Raw genomic sequence first — 22,918 nt, 5'->3', positions numbered from 1 at the left:
GTAAAAGATAAGCATATTTAACATGTATCTAACATTGATCTGAATGGAACCACACCTGTTTTGAGATATGACAACATCCCGTGTGTGTGTGTGTGTGTATGAGAGAGAGAGAGAGAGAGAGAGAGAGAGAGAGAGAGAGAGAGAGAGAGAGAGAGAGAGAAGGGGGAATCTTTCTAGCAATGCTTATCATTCTGATGCAGCCAAAAGCAGATGAGCTAAAATCTGCAATCTAAAAAAATGAAACACGTAAAGGCTTTATGCCAGGGGTCTTCAAACTTGGCCCTTTTATGACTTGTGGACTTCAACTCCCAGAAATCCTCAGCCAGGCACGCGTGCCTGGCTGAGGAATTCTGGGAATTGAAGTCCACAAGTCATAAAAGGGCCAAGTTTGAAGACCCCTGCCTTTACGCTGTGAAAAAAGCAGAAACACTCTAGTGTTCTAGCCAGGCTATGATGAAAATACGCGTGAAGAAAGGTCTGCTTTCTCCAGGTATCTCACCTGCTAATCTGACAGAGGCCACTATCCACACCTGTTCTTCCACAAAGTGAGTCCAAAAGACTCTCCCCCCAAACTCCAGGGATTATTTTATTCTACAGTATCTTCTAATCTGGGTGGCATTTGGGGGCACTTGAAGAATCACTGGGGCCACCCCTAAGTAAGAGGTTTGTACTGGTTTATCATTCTGACTCATCCCATTGAAAAGGAGATCCCGACTTCCTTGACAGGGACTGATGAAAGTGGGAGGTGTTGTTTTGTTTAAAGGAAAATCAATGGTTCCAGTTTTCTCATCAATATAGCTATAAAGTTTCTCTAAATCTCATCCAACCAAACCACAGGAAGCAATTTTCTAACCACAAAGTCTTCCAGAAACCCAATTACGACTCGCGAATGTGTTCTATCACAGAGGGAAAAAAAGAAGAGTTAAGAGTAAAAATTGGCTCTTGTGGTTGAATGTAGATCACTATCGCTAAGAGAAGCAGAGGGCCAATATTGAGGAAAGTATTGGGAGTAGAAACGTAGCAATTGAGGTTTCTCTCAACTGTCCATGATGCAGCTGGACTTCTTTATTCATTGTCCCAAAATAAAACGTAGGTACAAAATATAAAATACAGGAAAATCAAAACCTGAAATAATTATTTCTAACTAACTATTCTGGTCAGCTTAACAACACACGTGTTACCATTTTAATATCTGTATATTAAAAGAGCCGAGGTGGCGCAGCAGTTAGAGTGCAGTCCTGCAGGCCACTTTAGCTGACTGTGTTCAGCAGGTCAGCGGTTCAAATCTCACCGGCTCAAGGCTGACTCAGCCTTCCATCCTTCCGGGGTAGGTAAAATGAGGACCCAGATTGTTGGGTGCAATGTGTGTGTGTGTGTGTGTGTATGTATGTATATATATATATATATATATATATATATATATATATATATATATATATATGTGTATATATATATATATATATATATATATATATATGTATATGTATATGTATATATATATGTATATATATATATATACATACATACATACATACATACATACATACATACATACATTGCTTACTGGTGTACACCGCTTAGAGAGTGCTTGCACTTAAAGCGGTATATAAGTCTCATAAATAAATAAATAAATACACCCGCACGTGGTTACTGTATGGGAGACCAGTGATTTTTTCTATTTTCTCCGTAAGAGGTAGCATTCCAATTTGAGCCAAGGGAACACGAGAGATGTACGCAAGTTGTTACAAAGATAACTAGACATCACCCATGGAGAAGCTCTCATTACACCACAATAGGGAGAGAACAATGCTGGGATGTCATGCATGATTAGAGCTAGCTGAGTGCTTTTGGGTTCTTAGATTAGGGCAGCAAAAACGTGGCTCAATCTGGAAAGCGTTGCATTACAAGCATCAAACTGAGCCGAGGGGGCGCAGCAGTTAGAGTGCAGTACTGCAGGCCACTTTAGCTGACTGTGTTCAACAGGTCAGCAGTTCAAATCTCACCGGCTCAAGGTTGACTCAGCCTTCCATCCTTCCGGGGTAGGTAAAATGAGGACCCAGATTGTTGGGGGCAATGTAAATATATACATACATTGCTTACTGGTGTACACCGCTTAGAGAGTGCTTGCACTTAAAGCGGTATATAAGTCTCATAAATAAATAAATAAATAAAAAGGAATGCTGTCAGAGCACAACTTGTGCAACAAGCAGCTTGCAACACGGTCTGATTTTGAAAAGGAAGGTACCAAGAAGGCTGTTAATGAGGGATTAATTGAAAGGAAAAGGGCCTTTATCCTACCAGAAAGATCGCTGCTTTCAATCCTCCGCAGGTCGGAGTCTGCCCAGAACAGCTTCCCCAGGTGGCTGTCCACGGCCAAGGCCACGGGTTTGCTCAGCCCGCTGGCAAAGAGCACCTCCCGCTCGGTCCCGTCCAACGCTGCCCTTTCAATCCTGGGGGGAGACCTTTCCTGCAGGTTGGTGAAGTACATGTACCTGCCAAAGGAGAGACAGTCAGGTTATATCCCGTGGACGGCCTTCCTCTCCTCTTCCCCACCAAATCAGCAGACTGGATGTCGCTGGACTGCTGTGGATGCCGAAAAGAGAGCCCTAACTAAAAAAAGGACACAAGCGGGGGCAGCAAACGGAGGATTTTGAAACAATTAAATGTGGTGCTATAAGAAAATCTGACGAATAAAGGTTCTGGGGAAAAAGACAATGCCACACCACGGCCAAAGAAAGTACTTGGAGTTACATGGAATTCAACATTTTTATTTTAATTTAAAATAAATTAAAAAAAAATAAAGAAAGTTTGCTTCCAATATTCCAAAGCTACATGCTTTGAAGGTATCAATTACTTAGGGTTCAAAGTTTGAAATACAGATAATCTTTGATTTCAATCTTTTTTAAAAAAAAATAAAAATAATTGCGTTGCTGTATTGGAAAAATAAACAGAAAAGCTGCGTGTTAAAAAGCAGTTAATATCCTTATGTTAATTGTGACAGCATATGTAGTCTTAAACTCTCTTTAATTAGAGCTTAAAAGTCCACCAACTGCTCTGGATTTTCTCCCGTTTCTAGCAGAAAAAAGATTCAGTGGTTTACAAAAGCAGGAGACTAAATAGTTCCTAAACATTTTATTTTATACTTCTGCTTCTATAAAGATTAGGAAGCTGCTTGATTTATAGAGGGTTCTCCTACTCATTTATTTTATCTGCATTGCACACACTATTTACAAAACTGGGCTATATAATCCTTTAGCGTTATAGATGAAGACATCTTTAAAATTCTCTTAGATGTCATAAAAACAATTTCACATTTCTGTACTGATTTATTATTGCAACTGTATGCATTCTTTTATTACAAATATTGCACCACTGATTTTACCTTGCTTATTCCATGTTTCCTTGGACCTGGTTTTATTTTGGGCAATATCGTTTAAATCAAGTGTTTTTCGAACTTAGCAACTTAAAGATGTGTGAACCTCAACTCCCAGAATTCCCCAGCCAGCACGCTGAGTGAGTGGAACTGTTAAGCAACTTAGAAAAGTAATAAAAGATAACTCCCGCTTTTGAAGTCTGATAAATCTGGAAAGGGATTTTAAAAAACTTAAACTTTTGTTTATCATTTTTCCTTCTTTCTCTCATGGCTTCCTAAAGTTCCTTCTTGAAGTTTCTAGAAATCAAAAGAAGTTAAAAAAAAAAAAAAAGGATCAGCTCCTTGAGTTGTTCCTTGTTTTTCCTCATCTTTTACACACCCGAACTAAAATGTGCACAACCATTAAAGGCACACAACAATATTTTGTTTGTTTAGAGCAGGGGTGTCAAACTGGCGGCCCGTGGGCTGGATGCATCACGCACAGGCCACAAACACACAACCCCCATCGCGATACATCACGATATGTCATGAACAGAGTTTGACCCCCGCGGTTTAAATAATGCACATTTTAGAGTGTCAGTGTTAGCATCCTAGGGGCATCCTAAAAAGCAGAGACATCACCCTGCCAGCAAAAGTGTGTCTAGTCCAGGCCATGGTGTTCCCAGTTGCAATGTATGGCTGTGAAAGTTGGACCATAAGAAAGACTGAGTGGCAAAGAACGGAGGCCTTTGAACTCTGGTGCTGGAGAAGACTCCTGCGAGTCCCCTGGACTGCAAGGTGACCCAATTGGTCAGTCCTGGAGGAGATCAACCCCGACTGCTCTTGAGAAGGCCAGATCCTGAAGCTGAAACTCAAGTCCTTTGGCCACCTAATGAGAAGGAAGGACTCACTGGAGAAGGGCCTGATGCTGGGAAAGATGGAGGGCAAGAGAAGAAGGGGACGACAGAGAATGAGATGGCTGGATGGAGTCACTGAAGCAGGAGGCGTGAGCTTCAATGGACTCCAGAAGATGGTAGAGGACAGGAAGGCCTGGAGGAATGTTGTCCATGGGGTCGTGATGGGTCAGACACAACTTCGCAACTAACAACAAGAAGAGATTTTCTTTAAAGCATTCAAACATAAAATGGATGATGTGGCCAGCAGAAAACCAGAGCAGGAGAAAAGTCAAGAGGATCTGGAGCAGGCATGTCTCTAAACCTTTCCTGTCCTGTGGTCCACTTACCCCTTCTCTGGATTCACAACGATAGCCCTGGGCCGATCCTGCTCGCCTTTCAACACCACGCCCATCAACCGTCCATCCAGGCGTGTGACATTGATGACGTTTGTAGCTTCACAAGTCCAATAAATGTAACGGCTGTAAATATCAATACTCAGATCATACGGCTGGATATCTGGATTCTGATTGGGGACGGGACTCATCACAACGGTAAAACTCTGGAATGAAGGTGCAAGACACAGGGGGCTTCAAGAGGTCCACTGGAAACAAGCTGGAACTTGACACAGAGCTACTTAGGGTGGGACAAGTTATGCAACTCTGCTATTCTCAACCAGGTACCCCCCCACAAAATATTTCAGACAGTCCCAACAGCTAGCGTGGTCAGTGGTGGTGAAGGAAAATAAAGTTTATTTTTTCTTCTTCATGGAACAAGAGATAGTAAGAGTGATAGCAACATAAATGGTGAAAAATGAATCAAATTCAACTTTCCTTGTTAAGCAAATATTGACAAACCCTACAATTAACTGTATAAAAAAACTGTATGTAGTACATACTTTTTTTATATTAAAAAAAGAAAAAAAACTATCCCTAGTAATGCAAACAGTAGGCTAGACTGCTTTGATGTTTTTATTGTTGTTTTTAATAAGCCACCAAAAGTTATGGTACACAAGATTGATGGCCATACGGATACATCTTATAAATAATAAGCAAATAAATCTCAAGGAAAGTTGAGCCATTTCTTGGAACTTCTTTTGGCTGTAAAAAAGAATGAAAACACTAATTCAAGAGACAAGCTGAACCTCTGAATATCAGAAAGAAAAAGGAAGGTCTCCATTCAGAGACACTCATGGTTTAAAAATTCAGGAACTGGCCTGACTCTGTATCTACTTTTCAGGAAGCCAAGGAACGACAGACGTATAGGACACATTTAAACGAAGACCTTTTGAATACTGCATTTGTGGTGAAGTATGATGGATTTTATTCATGTATCTTTAAAACATGTATACTCTAAAATTAAGCTCTGCCTAAACTCAACACTGAATTGGCCTCCTCTGCCCAAAATTAAGATGTCTCTTAAAGGCATTTATAAAGCCTTTCAAACATTCAATCCAGCAAGACGAGAATTGTTCTGCCTTTCTCTCTCTTTGCCAAAATGAAGAGCCGTCGTTTACATACCTGACTGCCGTTCTCTTGGGACCTTCTGATAATGTTCTGGCGGGAGTCGATCCAGTAAAGCTGCTTCTCCAGTGGATCATAGTCGATTGCCCGAACATTTCTGAGGCTGTGTATCGGAAGGATGATCTCTGGACTTTTCAACCCATCGATGACCATACGGTTGATTGCATTCTTCTGACTAAACAGCAAGAAACTTGTAGGGGCTTAGGGAGAAACGCAAGGAGAGAAGGGGAAGGGCCAGTTAGGCTGAAGACGTTGAGATGGTAAAAAATATTCCACAATGTCCCACAAAATGAAAGGACTGCAACTATTAAAGGACTACCTTCCTTTATAAAAGGACTACTTTCCTTTATAAAATCAATCAATCTATCTATCTATCTATCTATCTATCTATCCATCCATCCATCCATCCATCCATCCATCCATCCATCCATCCATCCATCCATCTATCTATCTATCTATCTATCTATCCTACAGCGAGATTAAAGCAGGGGTCCTCAAACTTGGCCACTTTTTAAGACTTGTGGACTTCAACTCCCAGAATGCCCCAGCCAGCATGGACCCCTGGGTTAGAGAAAGGAAGGTGCTACTCAAAGGGAAATTCTTTAGTGGGAAATTGTAACACCATCTTTAAAAATAGATTACTTTTTAGATTGCTAAATTACTTTTTAGGCACACAGGTTAAAATGTCCAAATCTGGTTTGCGAATCAGTTAATAACTGTTCCCAGGCATTTTGTTAAAAATAGCGATTACTGGGTAAACGATGCACATCCAAGAAGTGAAAAAAAAAAACAACCCACAATCTTACAGGTGAGCCTCTTGAAAATTTTCAATCTTCTATAATTCCTCCAGATTTGAGAACAAGATGCAAACTTTATGATTAGGAATAAAAAAAATAAAAACAGCCTCGGTCCAATTCAACTATTTTAGCGGAAGCACAGAAACACCAGCCTCGATTTATGACGAGCCAACCTTTAGGAACGCAAGTGAACGCCCCCGTCCATGTTCCCAACTTACCGCTACATGTTCTGTTGTCAGGGTTCAAGGAATAATGAGCAGGACAGCCACAGACAAAGCCCCCTACGGGCACCGCCAGGCAGAGGTGGGAGCAGTGCCCGTTGCTGGAGGCGCATTCGTTCCAGCCCGCTTGCCGGGATGAGTGGAAGACTAGGATGTCCATCACGTAGTCCAGGTGGTTTTGGATGATGGTCCGATTCTGCCCGCTCGTCTTGTTGGCCCGTTCAATGCTACGCCGGCTCCAGTCGGTCCAGTAGATATAATCCTGGTACTGAGTCAGGCCGAAGGGATGAGGCAAATCGTCTGCTATGACATCCCGGTCAAGGCCTGGGGGTGGAGAGAGGGGATGAAGGACAGGAAGGAAGGAAGGAAGAAACAGACCTGTCCCCTCTACAGGAGATCACCAACCCTGGAAGAAATTGCGCACAGGCAGTCCTTGACTTACAACTGGTTGTTTAGCAACTGTTTGAAGTTATAATAAACACCCTCCCTTGGAATATAGGTATAGGAAAAATGTTATTTTTCTAATCATAAATCATTTATCTTCTTCATAAAAGAAGTCTAAAATTTAGACCGTTTGGCTCAGGTAGCAGCACCTGGTCAGTCTTGACGGGGTCTGAAAAAGACTGCCTCCCTCTCTCACCAGGGGGTCACTAGGAAATTCATCCCAGGACACATTTTGGCAACTGTACTGAGGTGGTTTGGCCCTGCCTTCCTCCGAGATGCTTTTCTAACGTCGAAGCCCTGCAGAGTTCCTCACAGGCTCCCATCCAAGTCCTAGCCAGGTCTAAATCTTGCTTATCTTTCAGCCGTCATCTGAACAATGTCTGATTTAGCTAGTGCCAAAAAGAGATGAAGCTGGTGTATCTGCAGAAAGAAGGAATTTCTTAAAAGGGGGCCCAGTGGAGAAGGACGGGCTCCTTCCGAAGAGTTCAGACACTGGAGAATGGGGAGTGTCTTCTTGAGGAATATTGTGGCCCCAAAGGTGTTTTTAAATTTAATTTAAGGTAACTTTTGTACGGTTCCGAGTCCGGTACCTGTCTGAAAAAGGTTGGCGTAAGCTACATTTCCCTTACCTGTCAGGAATCATAAACGCAGGGGAAAAAAAACATTTTTTCTGATGATACAGTTCCATTTCCCACTTCCAGAAGACAGTCTGAAAGGGTTCTGTTTGAATCTGCTTTTATTGTTTTGTGTTAGTTTGTACATTTTGCTCCATGTCCAAACCGTACTATCTAACTCGTAGAAGACAAGTTACTACGTGAACTGTCTATAAACTCAATTGTTACTTCAAAAATATAATTAATGTTTGGGTAGCAATGATATATGAATTTAATTGTGCATTATTTTATTAGTACTTCTGTTTCTGTTGAAAGCACCCCCACAAACCTACATGATCCTGGCGTAATGAAGACTGTTAGTTGATATCTATGGCCAAGCAAAACTCACCCAGCATATTTGAAGATTCGATCAAATTGGTGTCCAAGTCAGTCCAATACAACCTTCTTTTAACGTAGTCAATTGTCAGACCATTTGCTCGTCCCACATTTGGCACTAAAGTGCTACGTTCACTGCCATCCATGGCTGCTCTGTCGATTTTGGGTTTCCCACCCCATTCGGTCCAGTACATGAACCTAAAGACATATCAAATATTCCATGTTTATTTCCTAAAGATGCACAAACAACCAGGGGTAGAAAATATCTGAGTGATAAATTCTAAACTTGTTATTCTGAGCAAGAATAAGTATCTTTTAAAAATAAATAAGTTCATAAAAATAAAGGTTTATTTCTTTTAAAGATAAAAATATATTAAATACATTTATTTAGAACAGTGGTTCTCAACCTGTGGGTCGGGACCCCATTTGGGGTCGAACGACCATTTCACGGGGGTCGCCAAACAACACAGTCCGCCATTTTTCCCCCCTTTTCTTTGACCATGCCCCTGGCACCCGGTGATGTATAAGTGGTTGGGGGTCACCACAACATGGGGAACTGTATTATGGGGTCGCGGCATTAGAAAGGTTGAGAACCACTGATTTAGAAGATAATGCTATAATGCTACGCTAGCTCTCTGCCTTGACGTTTGCAAAGGCGAAGAAACAAACTGAGGCCACAATATTTTTGTTAAATAACTGCCACCCATTTTCTTCTTCATCATTTTGTCTGAAACAAATATATTGATATTTTGTACAACATTTTTACATTCCAGACAGATATAATTCTAAACAGCAATTTACACTGTCGTTATGCAATTAGCAATATTTTATCTTTACTATGGAAGGGACTTAATTTTTGTTTACCATAGGGGACTTTTGTACAAGATTATCACTGCATCTGTTCATTTGTGTAAAATTTTGAACTGAATTTTAAACTAATTTGGCACAATTGCATCGGCTGGCCAATTCAGGGGACTTTTATGCAAATTTAAATAAATAAAATAGCAACGAAAAATAGCAGAAGTAAATGGAATAACCCGGTTTTAAAATTGAGTCCATTATTGTATCCTTAGTTTTTTTTAATCTTTGTTTTGATTTATAGATGTATTTCTGCCCAGTTACACCAACTATCTTAAACTGGTGACTACCTTATCATATTCTATAGATTTTTCAGGGCTGATTTCTCAGACTTCACAAAACAGATTAAAAATTCAACTTAGTTTTTCTTAATATGAAGAATTAAGCAAGCAGATCACCCTTCGGCAGGATCCAGGGCCAATGCCCGAGGACTATCCAGATCTTTCCAAACTAGAACTTGACGATGTTGCCCATCCAACTTTGACACTTCAATTCGGTTTGTTCCGGTATCCGCCCAGTAGAGGTTCTTCCCTAACCAATCCACAGCCATGCCTTCTGGATAATCCAGTCCAAACTCAACCACGTGCTCCAGGGCACTTCCGTTCATGAATGCTCTACTGATGGTCTGCAAGGAAGAGAGAGAAAGAGGGTGCATGAAAATTTAGGGGCCCATGCTACCTATCGGTATATCTGAGAAGGGGTCCAAACGGACAAAGGATGATCCTTGTCAAACAGAGCTTGATCTCTAATAGGATAACCCAGATTTGGGGTGCCCCTTTCCCGATTTCTCTAGAGCAGGGGTAGTCAACCTTGGCTCTTTTATGACTTGTGGACCTCAATTCCCAGAAGTTGGCTCAGGAATTCTGGGAGTTGAAGTCCACGAGTCATAAAAGAGCCAAGGTTGACTACCCCTGCTCTAGATGAAAATGGGAGGCTCAATTTAGTTTGCGTTTAAAAACATTTTTCAACAACATCAATGAGGAGGTATTCCCTTATGGCTGGCAATCTCCATACCCTTCTTGGCCCCGTCCAGCCTTCTCTTAGCTGGCTCCTTCCAGATATTCCAGGACCAGAGTTCCCAGAATTCCCCAGACACCATGACTTCTACAATGTCTATTAACTTAGTGAATTGCAGTTCCAATGCATCTGGGGGGTCACCATGTTAGGGAAAGTGTGCTCAATTAGAGAGGGAGTCTTGCCTTGAAGAACTGGGTTTTTCAACCTCACCAACTTTTAAGCTGTCATCAACTCCCAGAATTCCCCAGCCATCCAAGTTAAAGTCAGCCAAGGTCAGCCAAATTCAGGGAACTTAAAAGTCAGCAATGGCTATGGCTACTTCTGAGGGCCCCTATGTATTGTAGCAGGGAGCCCAGCTGCATTTTTCTCTCTCTTCTTTGGAATGACACCACTAGCAAGCATTAGCAAAGTAAAGTACCTTGTTTAGAAGAGGAGAGAAGATGTATCAACATCTCCAGAATTTGGACTTTTACCTATTTGTTAAAAGAACAGAGACTTGGTCTGGTTAGCCCAGTGGTTCTCAACCTGTGGGTCGGGACCCCATTTGGGGTCGAACGACCATTTCACAGGGGTCGCCAAACAACGCAGTCCGCCATTTTCTTTTCCCCTTTTCCTTAGCTGGGCTACTCCCTTTTATTCTATTGGCTTTTGAAAGCCAATAGAATAGACTCTCTTGAATAGAGTCTAATTCTATTGGCTTTCAAAAGCCAATAGGAATTGTCCAGGCTGTCTCTGCCCTGCTGAGCCCGCCAAAAGTCCCATTCTGCAAACGGTGCTGCACCAGTTGAGTAGTCCTCGACTTACGACCGGTTGAGTAGTCCTCGACTTACGACCGGTTGGGGGGGGGGTCGCGGCATTAAAAAGGTTGAGAATCACTGGGTTAGCCCAACTTGATAAAATGTTCTTCAATCAATTTTAGTAAAACACTAGCGATATGCTAACCATTGTCAAGACCGGACCGCGTTACCTTCAGCGAGATGTCTGTCCAATATATGCGATTGTCAGTCACGTCAAAATCCAGGGCAGAGGCTTCCTTGACGCCTGTCAGTGGGATGGCGACGTTATTGTTGTTTGTCTCGAGAGAGATTCGCCTGATATCTGCTCTACGGGAAAAGAGCAGGAAGGCTTCCGGGACGATGCAGGTCTTCATGTCACTCAGCAGCTCCAGGCCTATTGGACAGGCGCAGCGCAGTCCCTGAGGCCTGTACAAGCAGAGGTGGCTGCAGCCCCCATTGGATTCTGCGCAAGGATTTGTACCTAAGGAAGCAGAAACGAAACCTTGAGCGTTGCTAGATCTTTATCATTGCTCCACAGCTGCCCAGTCCAAAGAATGGAGTTACTTCCGAGTTCTTCCTTTGTGGCTGTTCACCTTCAGACAGAATCTTGCCAGACTAAAGCAATCATCTGCAATAACTATAGATACACTCTGTGAATTACTAGGCAGGATCTGTCCCAGCCCTCGTCCTGCCCACCAGGCATCCCAAGTCTGCTGCCTCTTAGCTCCCTGGGAAAGAGCCCCCCCCCCGCAACTTCAGGCTACTATCCAGTGGGGGGATTCAGCCGGTTCGCAACACTTCGGCAGAACCGGTAGCTAATTTTTTGCTGCCCAGGCCCAGAATGGACTTCTGGAAGCGGCATCCACACAGAGAACTGGTGGTTCACCTATCTGAATCCCACCACAGCTACTATTCCATCATAATAGCTAATACAGCCGGTTAGAAAATGTGGCAACACTGACAGTCCACTTGCTCCAATACAAATACTATGGACCAAGCTGCAAGTAACAATGGATACTCAGTAACACTACCCCCAGATTTTGGGAGGGGGATTTTACTACACAGCACTGGACAAAGTGGAAGCCTGGGAAAGGGGCCCCATGTCAATTAGCAGAAGTGCTGAATTACCACCAGCCTTATCCAATACTTAGGAGCCGAGGGCTTGGCAGCACAAGGAAGCGATAGCGGATCGCCGGCCATCAACCCACCCATCAGCCAATAGGAAGGCACCACATAAAGCACGTATTCTGGTAGAGAGAAATTCCCGGAAGAGGGTCTCCAGCATGAATCCGAAAGCTTGGAAGAGTAAATCTCTAGTCCCGGTGACTGACCCAAATTTGATTTCACATTGGACAAAGTGTTTATGTCTTAGTCTTCTTAAACTGCTTTATGTTTATTGCTGTTTGGGACTGTATTACCAAAATATAATTAAATAAAAAAACAATTTCATTTTGTTCTCCTTGGATTTATCTTTACTCATTACCCAGCCACATAAAATTAACGGAGAGTTTCTGAAGGGATGATAGAAGCATGTCTGGAAGTTACTCTGCTGACTCTTTAGCAAGATACTTTTTAGTCAATTAAACTTGACAAGGTCATTTAGGACTCTAAGCCTCGGAGTGCTACTAACACACCTGTCTGCCTCGTGTTGATGCTCTGGCTAGGAATGAGAAGGAACATCTTGTGTGATGTTTGTAGGCTGGAACAGATGGAAACCAAGAGTCAAACTCATCACTCCATTTGGAAATGGAGAATCTTTGACTCCAGATTGTCTGAGTTGACTTGACCAACCAGCCTTGTAGGATCACAGCTTTTCCAAGGATGCCATTTGGCTTGCTCAATTGTCCTTCCCAGCAGTTAGCCAATTCACAAGCACCATACAATTACCCTACCAGCAAGACATGCTAGGTCACTTTTCCATGTGGATGTAATGTTGAATCATAAATGAATTCAACCAAGTCTAGTTGCTTTAGCACTACATTAAAGTACAGGATCAGTAGAGGATCCCCATCCACGGTGAGCAATGTCCGTTTTAGACACTATTGAAAGGGCTGTATTGAGAATTTTCAAATCCTCATAAATTCCTTATTCTCATTGTTAGAGTACTTAAGTGTATGAATATGTTCAAAAAATAATCTCTCTGTTTTCAGGGGAGGAGTTGGATATTTAAGACACTCACCCATGATCTTGTGGACGTTTGTCGCCTTGAGGCCCATGAGATCCGGCAGCTGGTCAATTATGATCTCTCTTTCTGCTGTCCGCTTATGAACCCGCTCAATACTTCGTCTTTGCCAGTCTGTCCAATAAATATAGTCCCCCAGCAGGGTGAAGCCAAAAATGTGGGGCAGCTTGTCCTCCACAAGGACTCTTCTGCTGGTTCCATCTGTTTTCATGACCTTTACGAGGACAAATACACACACACACACACACACACGTACAAGATGGCTTTGAATGAGTAAACTCAGATTCTTGCACGGTGCAATTCTTGTCAGCCAATGCAGTTCAATAAATCTCACACTGTAACTCAAAAGATTAACAGGTGCACTTCTGCATTAACGTCTGCCAAATAGCTTCCTTTAATAAATTTCCTTCTACAAATTCCATTACACCTAGTTGGAAAATATTAGACTTTACATCAGACGTGTCATTAAGTCTCAGCTCTGCAGTCAGGAAGTAGCTAACAGCAGAAACTTCACAGACTCAGCAAGATAAGCTGCACTGCTGATGACTAGAAAAAGGAAATATCCAGGGAATACTGAAGCTCTATATGTAAGTCTGGGATCTCACTCCAAGGCATGTTTCTCCAACTCTTCCAAGTCAATGGACTGTAAGATGCTCTTACTGGATCTACAAAAGAGTGAGTTAAAACCTTGAAAAAACCTGTGCAGTGGGATAAAGAATTGAAAAAAAAAATCAAATACTATGACAATATTTGATTGAACTAAAGCAGGGGTAGGCAGCCTTGGCTATTTTATGACTTGTGGACTTCAATTCCCAGGATTGAAAACTTGATGTCTTAGGGCAGTGTTTCCCAAACTTGACCATTTTAAGGCATGTGGACTTCAACTCCCAGAATTCCACAGCCAGCGTTGCTGGCTGTGGAATTCTGGGAGTTGAAGTCCTCATGCCTTAAAATGGTCAAGTTTGGGAAACACTGTCTTAGGGATCTGCTTACAAATAAGGAATGCGATATAAAGAAATATCTGTTTGTAACTCCATAGGGGATGAAGAGTGATTAGTTTATATTTGTGAGGAAGGTTGAAAGTCAATTCTTTGTAGTACATTTTCCCCACTTTTTATTCTTTCTTTTTCTATTCCCTTTCCCTAAGTTTAGTTTGTACTAGCGTTTACTACTGTAAACAATTCTTACTAAAAATTACATTAAAAAGAAGAATCAAGCCAAATGCCAAAATGCGTCTCCAACGCAGAGAAAAGTATCCCAGTCACAAAATGAGGAAGACTTATTTACAGCAAATTCTCTTACTTCCATTTTATTTTTCTAAAATGAACCAGCTACTAACCTGGATTTACAACTTTACTGAGCTCATAAAAACGATGAATTGCCACTTTTATTACGGCTTGCCATTCAAAAGCAACTGCTTCTTTTGCAAAACTCTCAGGCCAAAAGGATCACTGGAGAAAGGGGTCCTAGATACAGAACTTCAGAACCAGGATCAACTCTATTTCAGCCCACAACTTATTCCAGAGGGCAACTGGGCAGAGTTTACTCTCTCCTGCCCAATTTTGCTCCCTTATTTTTATAAGGGGGAAAAAAATGGAATCCTCTCCGCCTAGCAAGCTTTTGGAGGAGCGATCCCTCAAAACCAGGGAGCAGATCCAAGTCCATCTTCCTGTTCCCAGGTACAAGAGCCATTGCCTTTAAGAAGAGTGGGGAGCAGCAGCTGGAAAGGGGATCCCCTCCAAAGGCAGGTTTGAACTTCCGCCAGGGTAGAACAGATCCTTTTGTGTGTGTGTGCTTTTAAGTGCTGTTCCTTTTTGAACTTCTGGGTTGGGTCAGAGAGAAAGAGGTCTATAACCCCCGGGGAGACTTGGTGGGAGGTTGCTGCAGAGAAAGGAAGGTCATGGCTGGGCTTCCTTCCTTTCAGGGAGCTATCTAACCAAGGACACCGAGCTGACAGGGATGGTGCACCTTCCAGGCAGATGTTCCTGCTCCTCCATCCCAGCTCAGTGGCTTGTTCAGCCATTTATTATCCAGGGTTTCCTCTTGGATGAAAGGGCAGACCTGCCAAGTTTTACAGAGGCTGGCTGAGAAGGGAGTAGGGAATCCTCTTCTCTACCGCCGTCGGCTAAAACACCCTGCGGGACACCCAGCTGACGCCACCTTTCCCTTGCTTGAGCGTTGGGAGTGAACAGAAAGGCAAGAGGGGCTTTCCCTAATAAAATACACTCTCTCTTCCAGTCACAGTCATGTAATCCCCAGATGCTGCAACCATCCTAGATGCAACACAGCACCTGAACCACCATCATGCGATTGAGAGAACGGTGGGAATATAACTTCAAGAATGGATGTTAAGCCCCTTTTCTAAAGCTGTCATAATTTCAAACAAGTGTTAAACAAATGGTTGTAAGTTGAGTATTACACGTATATATATTGTTTAAATATAGTAACTACTGTACATAAGCTACACATACGTTATTTATTATATATATAAGCTATGTATATACAACAGGGAGCAAACCCCAACTTCCTCACGCGAATGATGTCACCTAGTTGAGTAATGAAGCCATCTGTAAGGAATCAACCAAGCTCAGAGAGCGTTGAGGGCTCCACGGTTCAATCCTGAGCTACAGATATTCTTTTCTACTGGATTCTCTGTATGCAGAACATAGTATACTTCTTAAAATTTACATATATTGGTTTTATAGCCGTATTCCTTATTTAAATATACAAGGGTGTCTGCAGGAGGTAAAAGTAGAGTCTTATTATCCCACTATATGCAGTCCCATAGGAAGGTCACTACAAGCAGATCTGTTCTGAGGAGGCCGACCGGATCTGCTATGTTGAACGGCTTCCATCTTTAGTTACTGTAAAAGGATCCGTCTCTCACCTAGAAAGCATCAATCCCAAGGGAAGATGAGAAGGAAATACCAATATTTCAAGACCGCTGCCAAGAAAGTAGCACGTTCGCAGTCTACTTCATCCAAGTAATTCTGGAGAAGATCAGAAGTGATGATGATCAAGCTGCTCTACCCATTCAAGATGACCAAGTACCTATCACAGTTAAGTCCTTCAGGTACAAAGACACCCCTCTTTTTTTTTTTTAAGATGAAACACAGTTTAAACAAAATCAATTCACAAGCAGGGAAGGTTGATTTACGAACAGAAAATGAGAACAGGCTACAAGTAACAGCTGCTCTTTCTTTTCCTGACTCTTGAGACTGTATTTCATACTCCTTAAATAGAGGTCCCGTCTAGCAAAATTCCTGGCTCCTCACAAGAGTATTTGAGGAGAAGAGAAAAGGAGGCAGCAGAAGAACACGTCAACGCTACCTTGTCAATAGCTTTAGAAGGCCAGCCTGCTTCTTAAAGGAAAGGAATCAAAAGGTCTGTGGGCAAGAAGCTCTTGGTCTAAATTTCAGCCTTTTAACCTTTGGGGCTGATTTTAACCGCAGCAGCGTGGATGGATTTCACAACTAGCAAGAGGACTCTTAACTACAAGGATAAAAACAACAACAGAAAACATATGCGGCTTCCCACATCACACGCGGGTGACCAAGCTCCAGGCGCACAGATGTCCCACTTCAGAAGAAACTAGCGAGCAAATACGCCAATTTAGATTTGCAGGGCAACGGACCCATAACAGCTCTGAACTGCTCTTGAAGTCCTGCATTGCTTTAAACAAGCCAATAACCAAATCTGCCAGTCAATCTCCCCCCCCCCTTTTGGCTGCTTCTGAATGACTTTACTGCAATTATTCCGACACCCTCTCAGAGAAGGTCCAGCTCCGTAGAACAGTGGTTCTTAACCTGGGTGATATTGTCCCCCAGGGGGCGATTTCGTTTTTCAGGGGGGGTGATGGAACGAAAAGGAGGTGATATGGGGGCGATGGAGCGAGAAATTTTGGAACACTTTTGAGACTTTTTCGTACAGTGAATCGCTGTATATCTGTCGTACAAAAACATCAGATTGCTCGCTATCAGCGGATTGAATTGTGTTTTCAAATGTTCTTCCAGCTAGCTTCAGTACAGAATGCGGTACATATGTGAAGACGCATCGCTTATCTTCATGCGTGTTGTGCAGCAGCCTCTATCCATACAGTGGCACGCCATTGGCCAGAATATGGGAGATATGGGGAAAAGACTGGAAATAAATTATTTGCATCGATAGGTCCTGACGACAATTTTAAAGAAAACAAAAAAAGGGTTGCATAAATGGAAGAATTATTTCCTATGTTGTGATTGAGAGGTTATGTTGGGGGAGGGGGGCGATGACAACTTCCTCATCGGCTCAAGGGGGCGATTCATTCAAAAAGGTGAAGAACCCCTGCCGTAGAACATTAACAGGGGCTGATGAAGAATCCCAGTGACCAAGAAACCCCAGAAGGGTTGAGAGAAGTCATTATGGCAGCCAAGACCCTAACCCTGCCCTTTTTAGCGTTGGGCTGCCATTGTGACTTTTTTTAAACCCACCTCGGCCTCTACGGATGTCCCTGCAGGACAACTGATACTTCTGTTTATGTATTGGCTTCCTTATTTTAGTTACCTACTGCCCAGATGCCCTTGGGTGGCTTACAACCAAAAACCAACTTATTAAGAGAAAATACCACAAACCAGAACAGCAAAGTACAGAAACGAAACCAAATGGAAAGAAAACTTCCCTCTTCCTCCAATATTCAAAAAGGCTTAGCATTAAGGATAAAGCAACACAGAGAAAGCAACTAAAAGAAGGAAAAACTAGCAGGATGTTGTTGATATCCATTGCACTGCGTGGAGTTTTAGACGTACTAAGTACCAAGAGTGGGGACATGCACTGTTTTGCACGCAAAATGAGCTTTTCTCTTATTTTGGAAACATTTCAAGCTTGAAGCAGAGTTTCCACATTCTTCCCAAATGATCAAAACAGCCTTTCTTGCATTCAAAATGGAAGTGCCTCACGTGAATTCAAAGCCTCAAGATTTCCACGCTATACACAACTGTCTGTCCAGGGTACAGGAGCTCAAGAAAAGTTATTGGTGCAACTGTTCCTTCTCTCTCTGGGAATGAATTTGATTTCTTTCTAGCTGATCTGGAGAACCCAAGAAAGGAAATAAAAATTCTTCTTCTCAGACTGATCATTCCCTCAAGTAAGTAAAGGCCTCCATTAAAAAGTCCCATTGTTCTGAGGCAGAATACTCAACTCTTGGATTAAGGTGATGTTTCCTTCTCTTGATTGTGGGAAATTTACTTACAAGTAGAATAGAGATCTGAGTCTGGAATTGGTATCTGAACTGCAGAGTGATCTACTTTTGCAGAGTTGCAGAAGTTGTGTGGTGTTGTGACTGTATCCGTATGCCAAGGGAAAAGGCCCAGAGAGGTCCAACAGAACAGGAAGTTCTCGAAAAATGGAGGGACTAAAAAGATGGAATCTCTGCAAGAGGCCTGAGCATTTGCCCCACAAAAGAGGTTCAGCAAAAACTCATATTCCACGTATGTTGTTGTTCCAAAGAGAAGGAGAACATTTCAAACAATATCACGATTAACACTTTACTCTGTTCTACTTCAGCTCGTGAATGGAGTGATAGCAGCTACTCCAGATTTGAAGAGCCTTCTGCTCCATGTTTTTTAAAAGAAAATTCATGGAGAATCTCTCTTCTTTAATGAGCAGTGATCGGTTATTATGAAATGCTGAATTCCTGACCAAAGAATCAGAAACGAAATTAATTACAGAGTTTTTGGCTCAGGCACATCCCATCACAAACAAGGTTTCCCTCTGTAACCAACGTTCAGCCACGATCACCATCATCCTTACTTGCAATCGCTGCGTGATCCTTCTCTCAGAAATATTGGCATGAATGGATCGCAGAAATTGTTTTAAGTTAGACATTCTGCCTCTGGGCATTTTATAAAGATTCAAGGAGAGCTCCCCAGAAATTTGGTCGTTAAGTAGTATATTGTGAACATTAAGTTTGCCTTTTACCCGTAACAGATGGAATTATTTTGGGATCAATTTTCCCCATTCCAAGAAGATACTTTAAAGACCTATACAACTTTAATATTTAGCAATTGTCGCAGGCATTACTAGTTTAAGTAAATCTTACTAGACTGACTGCAGAGCAAATGTACATTTAGGGTATTAGCATTATATTCTGCCTGGAAACAGACTTTTAAAATGTTTCTAGAAAGGGCTGTGGAATTAGGGCCTCAGGCACACACGCCATATCAAAATTCATTAGGATGTGTTGGAATGGTTTGACCAGCATAGAATTACAGTCAGTGGCAAGTTGAGGAGATCCATTTCGTCTGCATTCTTCCCTCATTGCACAAATCCTGGCACCTGGTCAATTTCTCCAGCCTCCCTTCTCCTTTGGAAAGTGGTGCAAAGGGCGAAGGAGGAACTGAGCAGCAGGTCTAAAGCATCATAAAGCCGCCTCGGAGAGAAGAAACAAATCACAAGGGTTAGGATAATGTTTTTTTCCAAAAATCCTGTGCAGGAAAGGAATGAAGTACGCTTCCCAAAAAGCACATCTGGAACCTTCTCCTCCTTTGGACTCTTAAGTGCTGGAGGAGGAGGAGGAGGAGATTATATTCCACACTGTGAAAATTGATCAGACAATGGTTAATGTGTCGGAGGAGGGCTGCTCCAAAGCTCACCACAGGGGTGTTGGGGTGCTTTTTAACCTTCACAGAGTAAGAAACACAAAGATCAAAACTGAAAACTCACCCAGGCCCAGCTGCAAGGATGCAGGCTGTTTGAAAGGGCTGCCAGAGGGACCCAGTAAGTCCACCAGCGCTGGATGAACTTGAACCGAATCCTCATTTTAAGACGGGTCGCCTCGGTGATTTCGTGCCCGCCCCGCCCCCTCCCATTTCATCTCCAGGCAAAAGATTTAAACATGTAATCCCAGCTGAGCAAAGCAGAGCGTGCATTTTTAACCTCATGGCATGACAGGGAAAGGAAGGTAGCCAGTGTGGAATTGTCCCCCTTCATAAGCAGCCCACGTTATGTCGACAGACGTTTATAGGTGGAGAAAACTGATTGAGATAAAGGAGAAAGCCCCCAGACCGCAGCAGACTCCCCCCTTCTTCCCCGCCCTGCTCAGCTGCAGGCTGCCAGATAAATGGTGAACAAAAGTTCCCTGCTGAGGCCCCTGCCAACAGCCATTAGCCCCCGTGGAGGAGGCTTTGTGATTATTATCCGGGGAACAGCAACAGGGCCACAGGAACCAGCAAGCTTGAAAAAGGAAAACACATAAGCGTATAGAAGACATAGGGGCGGGGGGGGGGGGGAGGGAGAGAAATCTAAGATGCAATATTGGGTTTTGCAAGAGACTTGATTCTTTTCCTGGTTAATTCTACAAAACTGTCACCAGAGAAGTTCTGCCTGGGAAAAACAAAAAATATAGGCGCAAAGACGTTTTAAATTGGAAAGCTTAAGAGCTGGCATCATTTTATACACTGCAAAATGTTTGTGTCTTTGTTCTCGGCTTACAACAGTTTGTTTAGTGTCCATCTGGCACTGAAAAAAAGTGACCTACAACCGTTGTTCAGACTTACAACCGTCACAGAGGGCGATCAGATCACCCTGGGATGTGATCTCCTATTGTAAACTGTAAAGATGTATAAACTGTCCTAAACTGTTCATTCGTAACTGACCCTGCCGTTCATTTCTCACCAAGAATGTGAACGGGGCCGCTGACCCAAACAGCACATCTCAAGGAAGCGCTTTGGATTTTGGACTAAGGAAGAGAAATGGAAATAACAAACCTCAATTTTGTCTGTTTTGGCATCTCCCCAGTATATCATGTTTTCAATATAATCCAGCGCCAAGCCATTTGGCCAGCCGAGGGAGGTGTTCACCAAGACGACTCGGTCAGAACCATCCAAGGCGGCCCTCTCGATCTTGGGAATCTCTCCCCAGTCGGTCCAGTACATGTAGCTAGAAGGAAAAGGGTAAGAGGGAATAAAACACGGGCTGCAAAAACCGTGCAGTACTGACTAGAGACTAAACTCTGCTAACTTTGGCACGTGGCCTGTACTTTCTTTAATGGACATTATTTTTACTTGAACGTATCTGCAAAATTGCCTGGTTGAACTCCCGGGACAATCTCCTGTAGAATTCTCATAGATAGTGCTTCATGAACATGGAATATATCCAGTATTTTTTTTTCTTTTGTTCAATCCTGAATGATTCTCAGAAACTGCCTGGATGAGTCTCTGCAGTTTTCTGGGCAAGGTATTTCAGAAGTGGTTTGCCATTGCCTCCTTCCTAGGGCTGAGACAAAGTGGCTGGCCCAAGGTCAGCTGGCTGGTCTCATGCCCAAGGTGGGACTAGAACTTACAGTCTCTTGGTTCCTAGCCAGATGCCTTCCCCACTACACCAAGCTGGGTCTTGTCCAACATTAGATCAGCCTATTTGCTGGAGAAAAATCCCCAAAGATCTTCATTCTTTCTCCCTTTTCTTAAAAGTGTCAGGGTGATTAGAAAGACATCATAAAAGCAAATGTTATTACCCATGATCTGTTCAAGTTGCAGATCTATGACAGAGTTAAAATGTTTTTCACCCTATTACCCAAGGGCTTAAAATAAAGAGTAATGCAAATGGAAAGCAATTTAAAACTGCCTCAGTTCATTATTTTAAAAAAAGAGGAGAAACATCAGCATTAAAAGAGGTTTGCAATATCTCAACTCAGAAAATGTGTAATGACACACTGTGGGGATCCCTTGGGTGACAATGCTGAGGATCAAGCAGATGGACTGCACTTTTTTTTTTACTTTGTTACGGTTTCAACCAATCAACCAATCGAGTGCAGCCTGGTCAACAGCCTAGGAAATCCTTGTAGAAATTTCAGCTGCTTTTACACGGAGCCTTATGCTCCAAGCTAATTTTCAGTTTGGCATCCAAATTTCTCATTAGACTTTCACGTTGTAAATCAAATCTCATCTTGGAGGAAGAGAGCAGATGAACAGGCTCTTTGGAACTATGGGCTATTCTGAAACAAGTTAAGAAGCTCCTATTGGTGCCCAATAATCCTCATTTAAGTACTCTAAAATGGAGAACAATCACCAGGAATTATTTATGTAAAGGGAGATTCGTATTTCTGAATCAGGGAAAGCATCTTGAAATGAACCATAGATTTGACTTCAAGTATATGGTAACTCTTAATTTTTTAAAAACCTTTATAATGAAAAAGATGCCCCTTACCCAATCATGGGATCCAAAACTATAGCTCTCGGCTCTTCCAGGAATTCTGAGATCAAGATCTTCCTCATAGTCCCATTAAGTCTTGTGACTTCGATGCGGTCTGTCCCCGTATCTGTCCAGTAAAGGTTTCGGGCCACCCAATCCACAGCGATGCCATCAGGGTGTGCAATTTGTGCCTGTACGACAAACTGGCTAGCTGACCCATCCAGGAACGAACGCCTGATGGCTCTCACTTCATCATCTGTCCAATAAATATACCCTTCCACAGGGTCATAGTCAATAGCAATGGCGTGCCGAATGTCTTCCAACTCCAGCACAATATCCGTGAAATCCGGCGTGTCCAAGGAGATCCGCCTCAGGTCCGTCCTTCGGGCCAGCAGGAGCAACTCCACGGCTCCTGCACAAAGGAAGCCCACCCAATTAAAATGAAAACCTCTTCTGTGGTCACCTATCTCTTTGCTGAAAACATACAGGAATTTCATGGCATTTAGACCTCTCTGACATCACGTCTAACCCATGACTGATCTACCATCAGTCAACGAGGGCTGCCGGCAGTGGGGAAACGTTGGGAAAGGAAGGAACGAAGCCATTAATCTTTGCAAGCTGGGTCTGGCAGGAGACAAACTAAGGCAAATTGAATTGTTGGCCAAGCGGGACAAAAACAGCCAGGGAAAGGATTGAAGCCC

General features: G+C 42.8%; 1 protein-coding gene across 1 annotated transcript in view; it reads right to left on the bottom strand.

Moving 5' to 3' along the window:
- LRP6 (LDL receptor related protein 6) overlaps positions 1-22,918 on the bottom strand; it is a 59,381-nt gene that overhangs the window by 9,839 nt on the left and 26,624 nt on the right. The window contains exons 6-15 of the mRNA XM_039354581.1: positions 22,233-22,629; positions 20,795-20,966; positions 13,050-13,266; positions 11,062-11,351; positions 9,476-9,702; positions 8,233-8,417; positions 6,784-7,110; positions 5,766-5,968; positions 4,596-4,807; positions 2,299-2,492 (exon numbers count right to left, since the gene is read on the bottom strand). Of these exons, the coding sequence (XP_039210515.1) occupies positions 2,299-2,492; positions 4,596-4,807; positions 5,766-5,968; positions 6,784-7,110; positions 8,233-8,417; positions 9,476-9,702; positions 11,062-11,351; positions 13,050-13,266; positions 20,795-20,966; positions 22,233-22,629 (2,424 nt within the window). The remainder of the gene's footprint in view (positions 1-2,298; positions 2,493-4,595; positions 4,808-5,765; positions 5,969-6,783; positions 7,111-8,232; positions 8,418-9,475; positions 9,703-11,061; positions 11,352-13,049; positions 13,267-20,794; positions 20,967-22,232; positions 22,630-22,918) is intronic.

This window comes from Crotalus tigris, unplaced genomic scaffold, assembly GCF_016545835.1.
Source record: "Crotalus tigris isolate CLP2741 ecotype Arizona unplaced genomic scaffold, ASM1654583v1 scf7180000018563.1161478300:1536566, whole genome shotgun sequence".
Lineage (NCBI taxonomy): Eukaryota > Metazoa > Chordata > Lepidosauria > Squamata > Viperidae > Crotalus > Crotalus tigris.
This window is presented reverse-complemented; position numbering and strand designations above follow the sequence as displayed.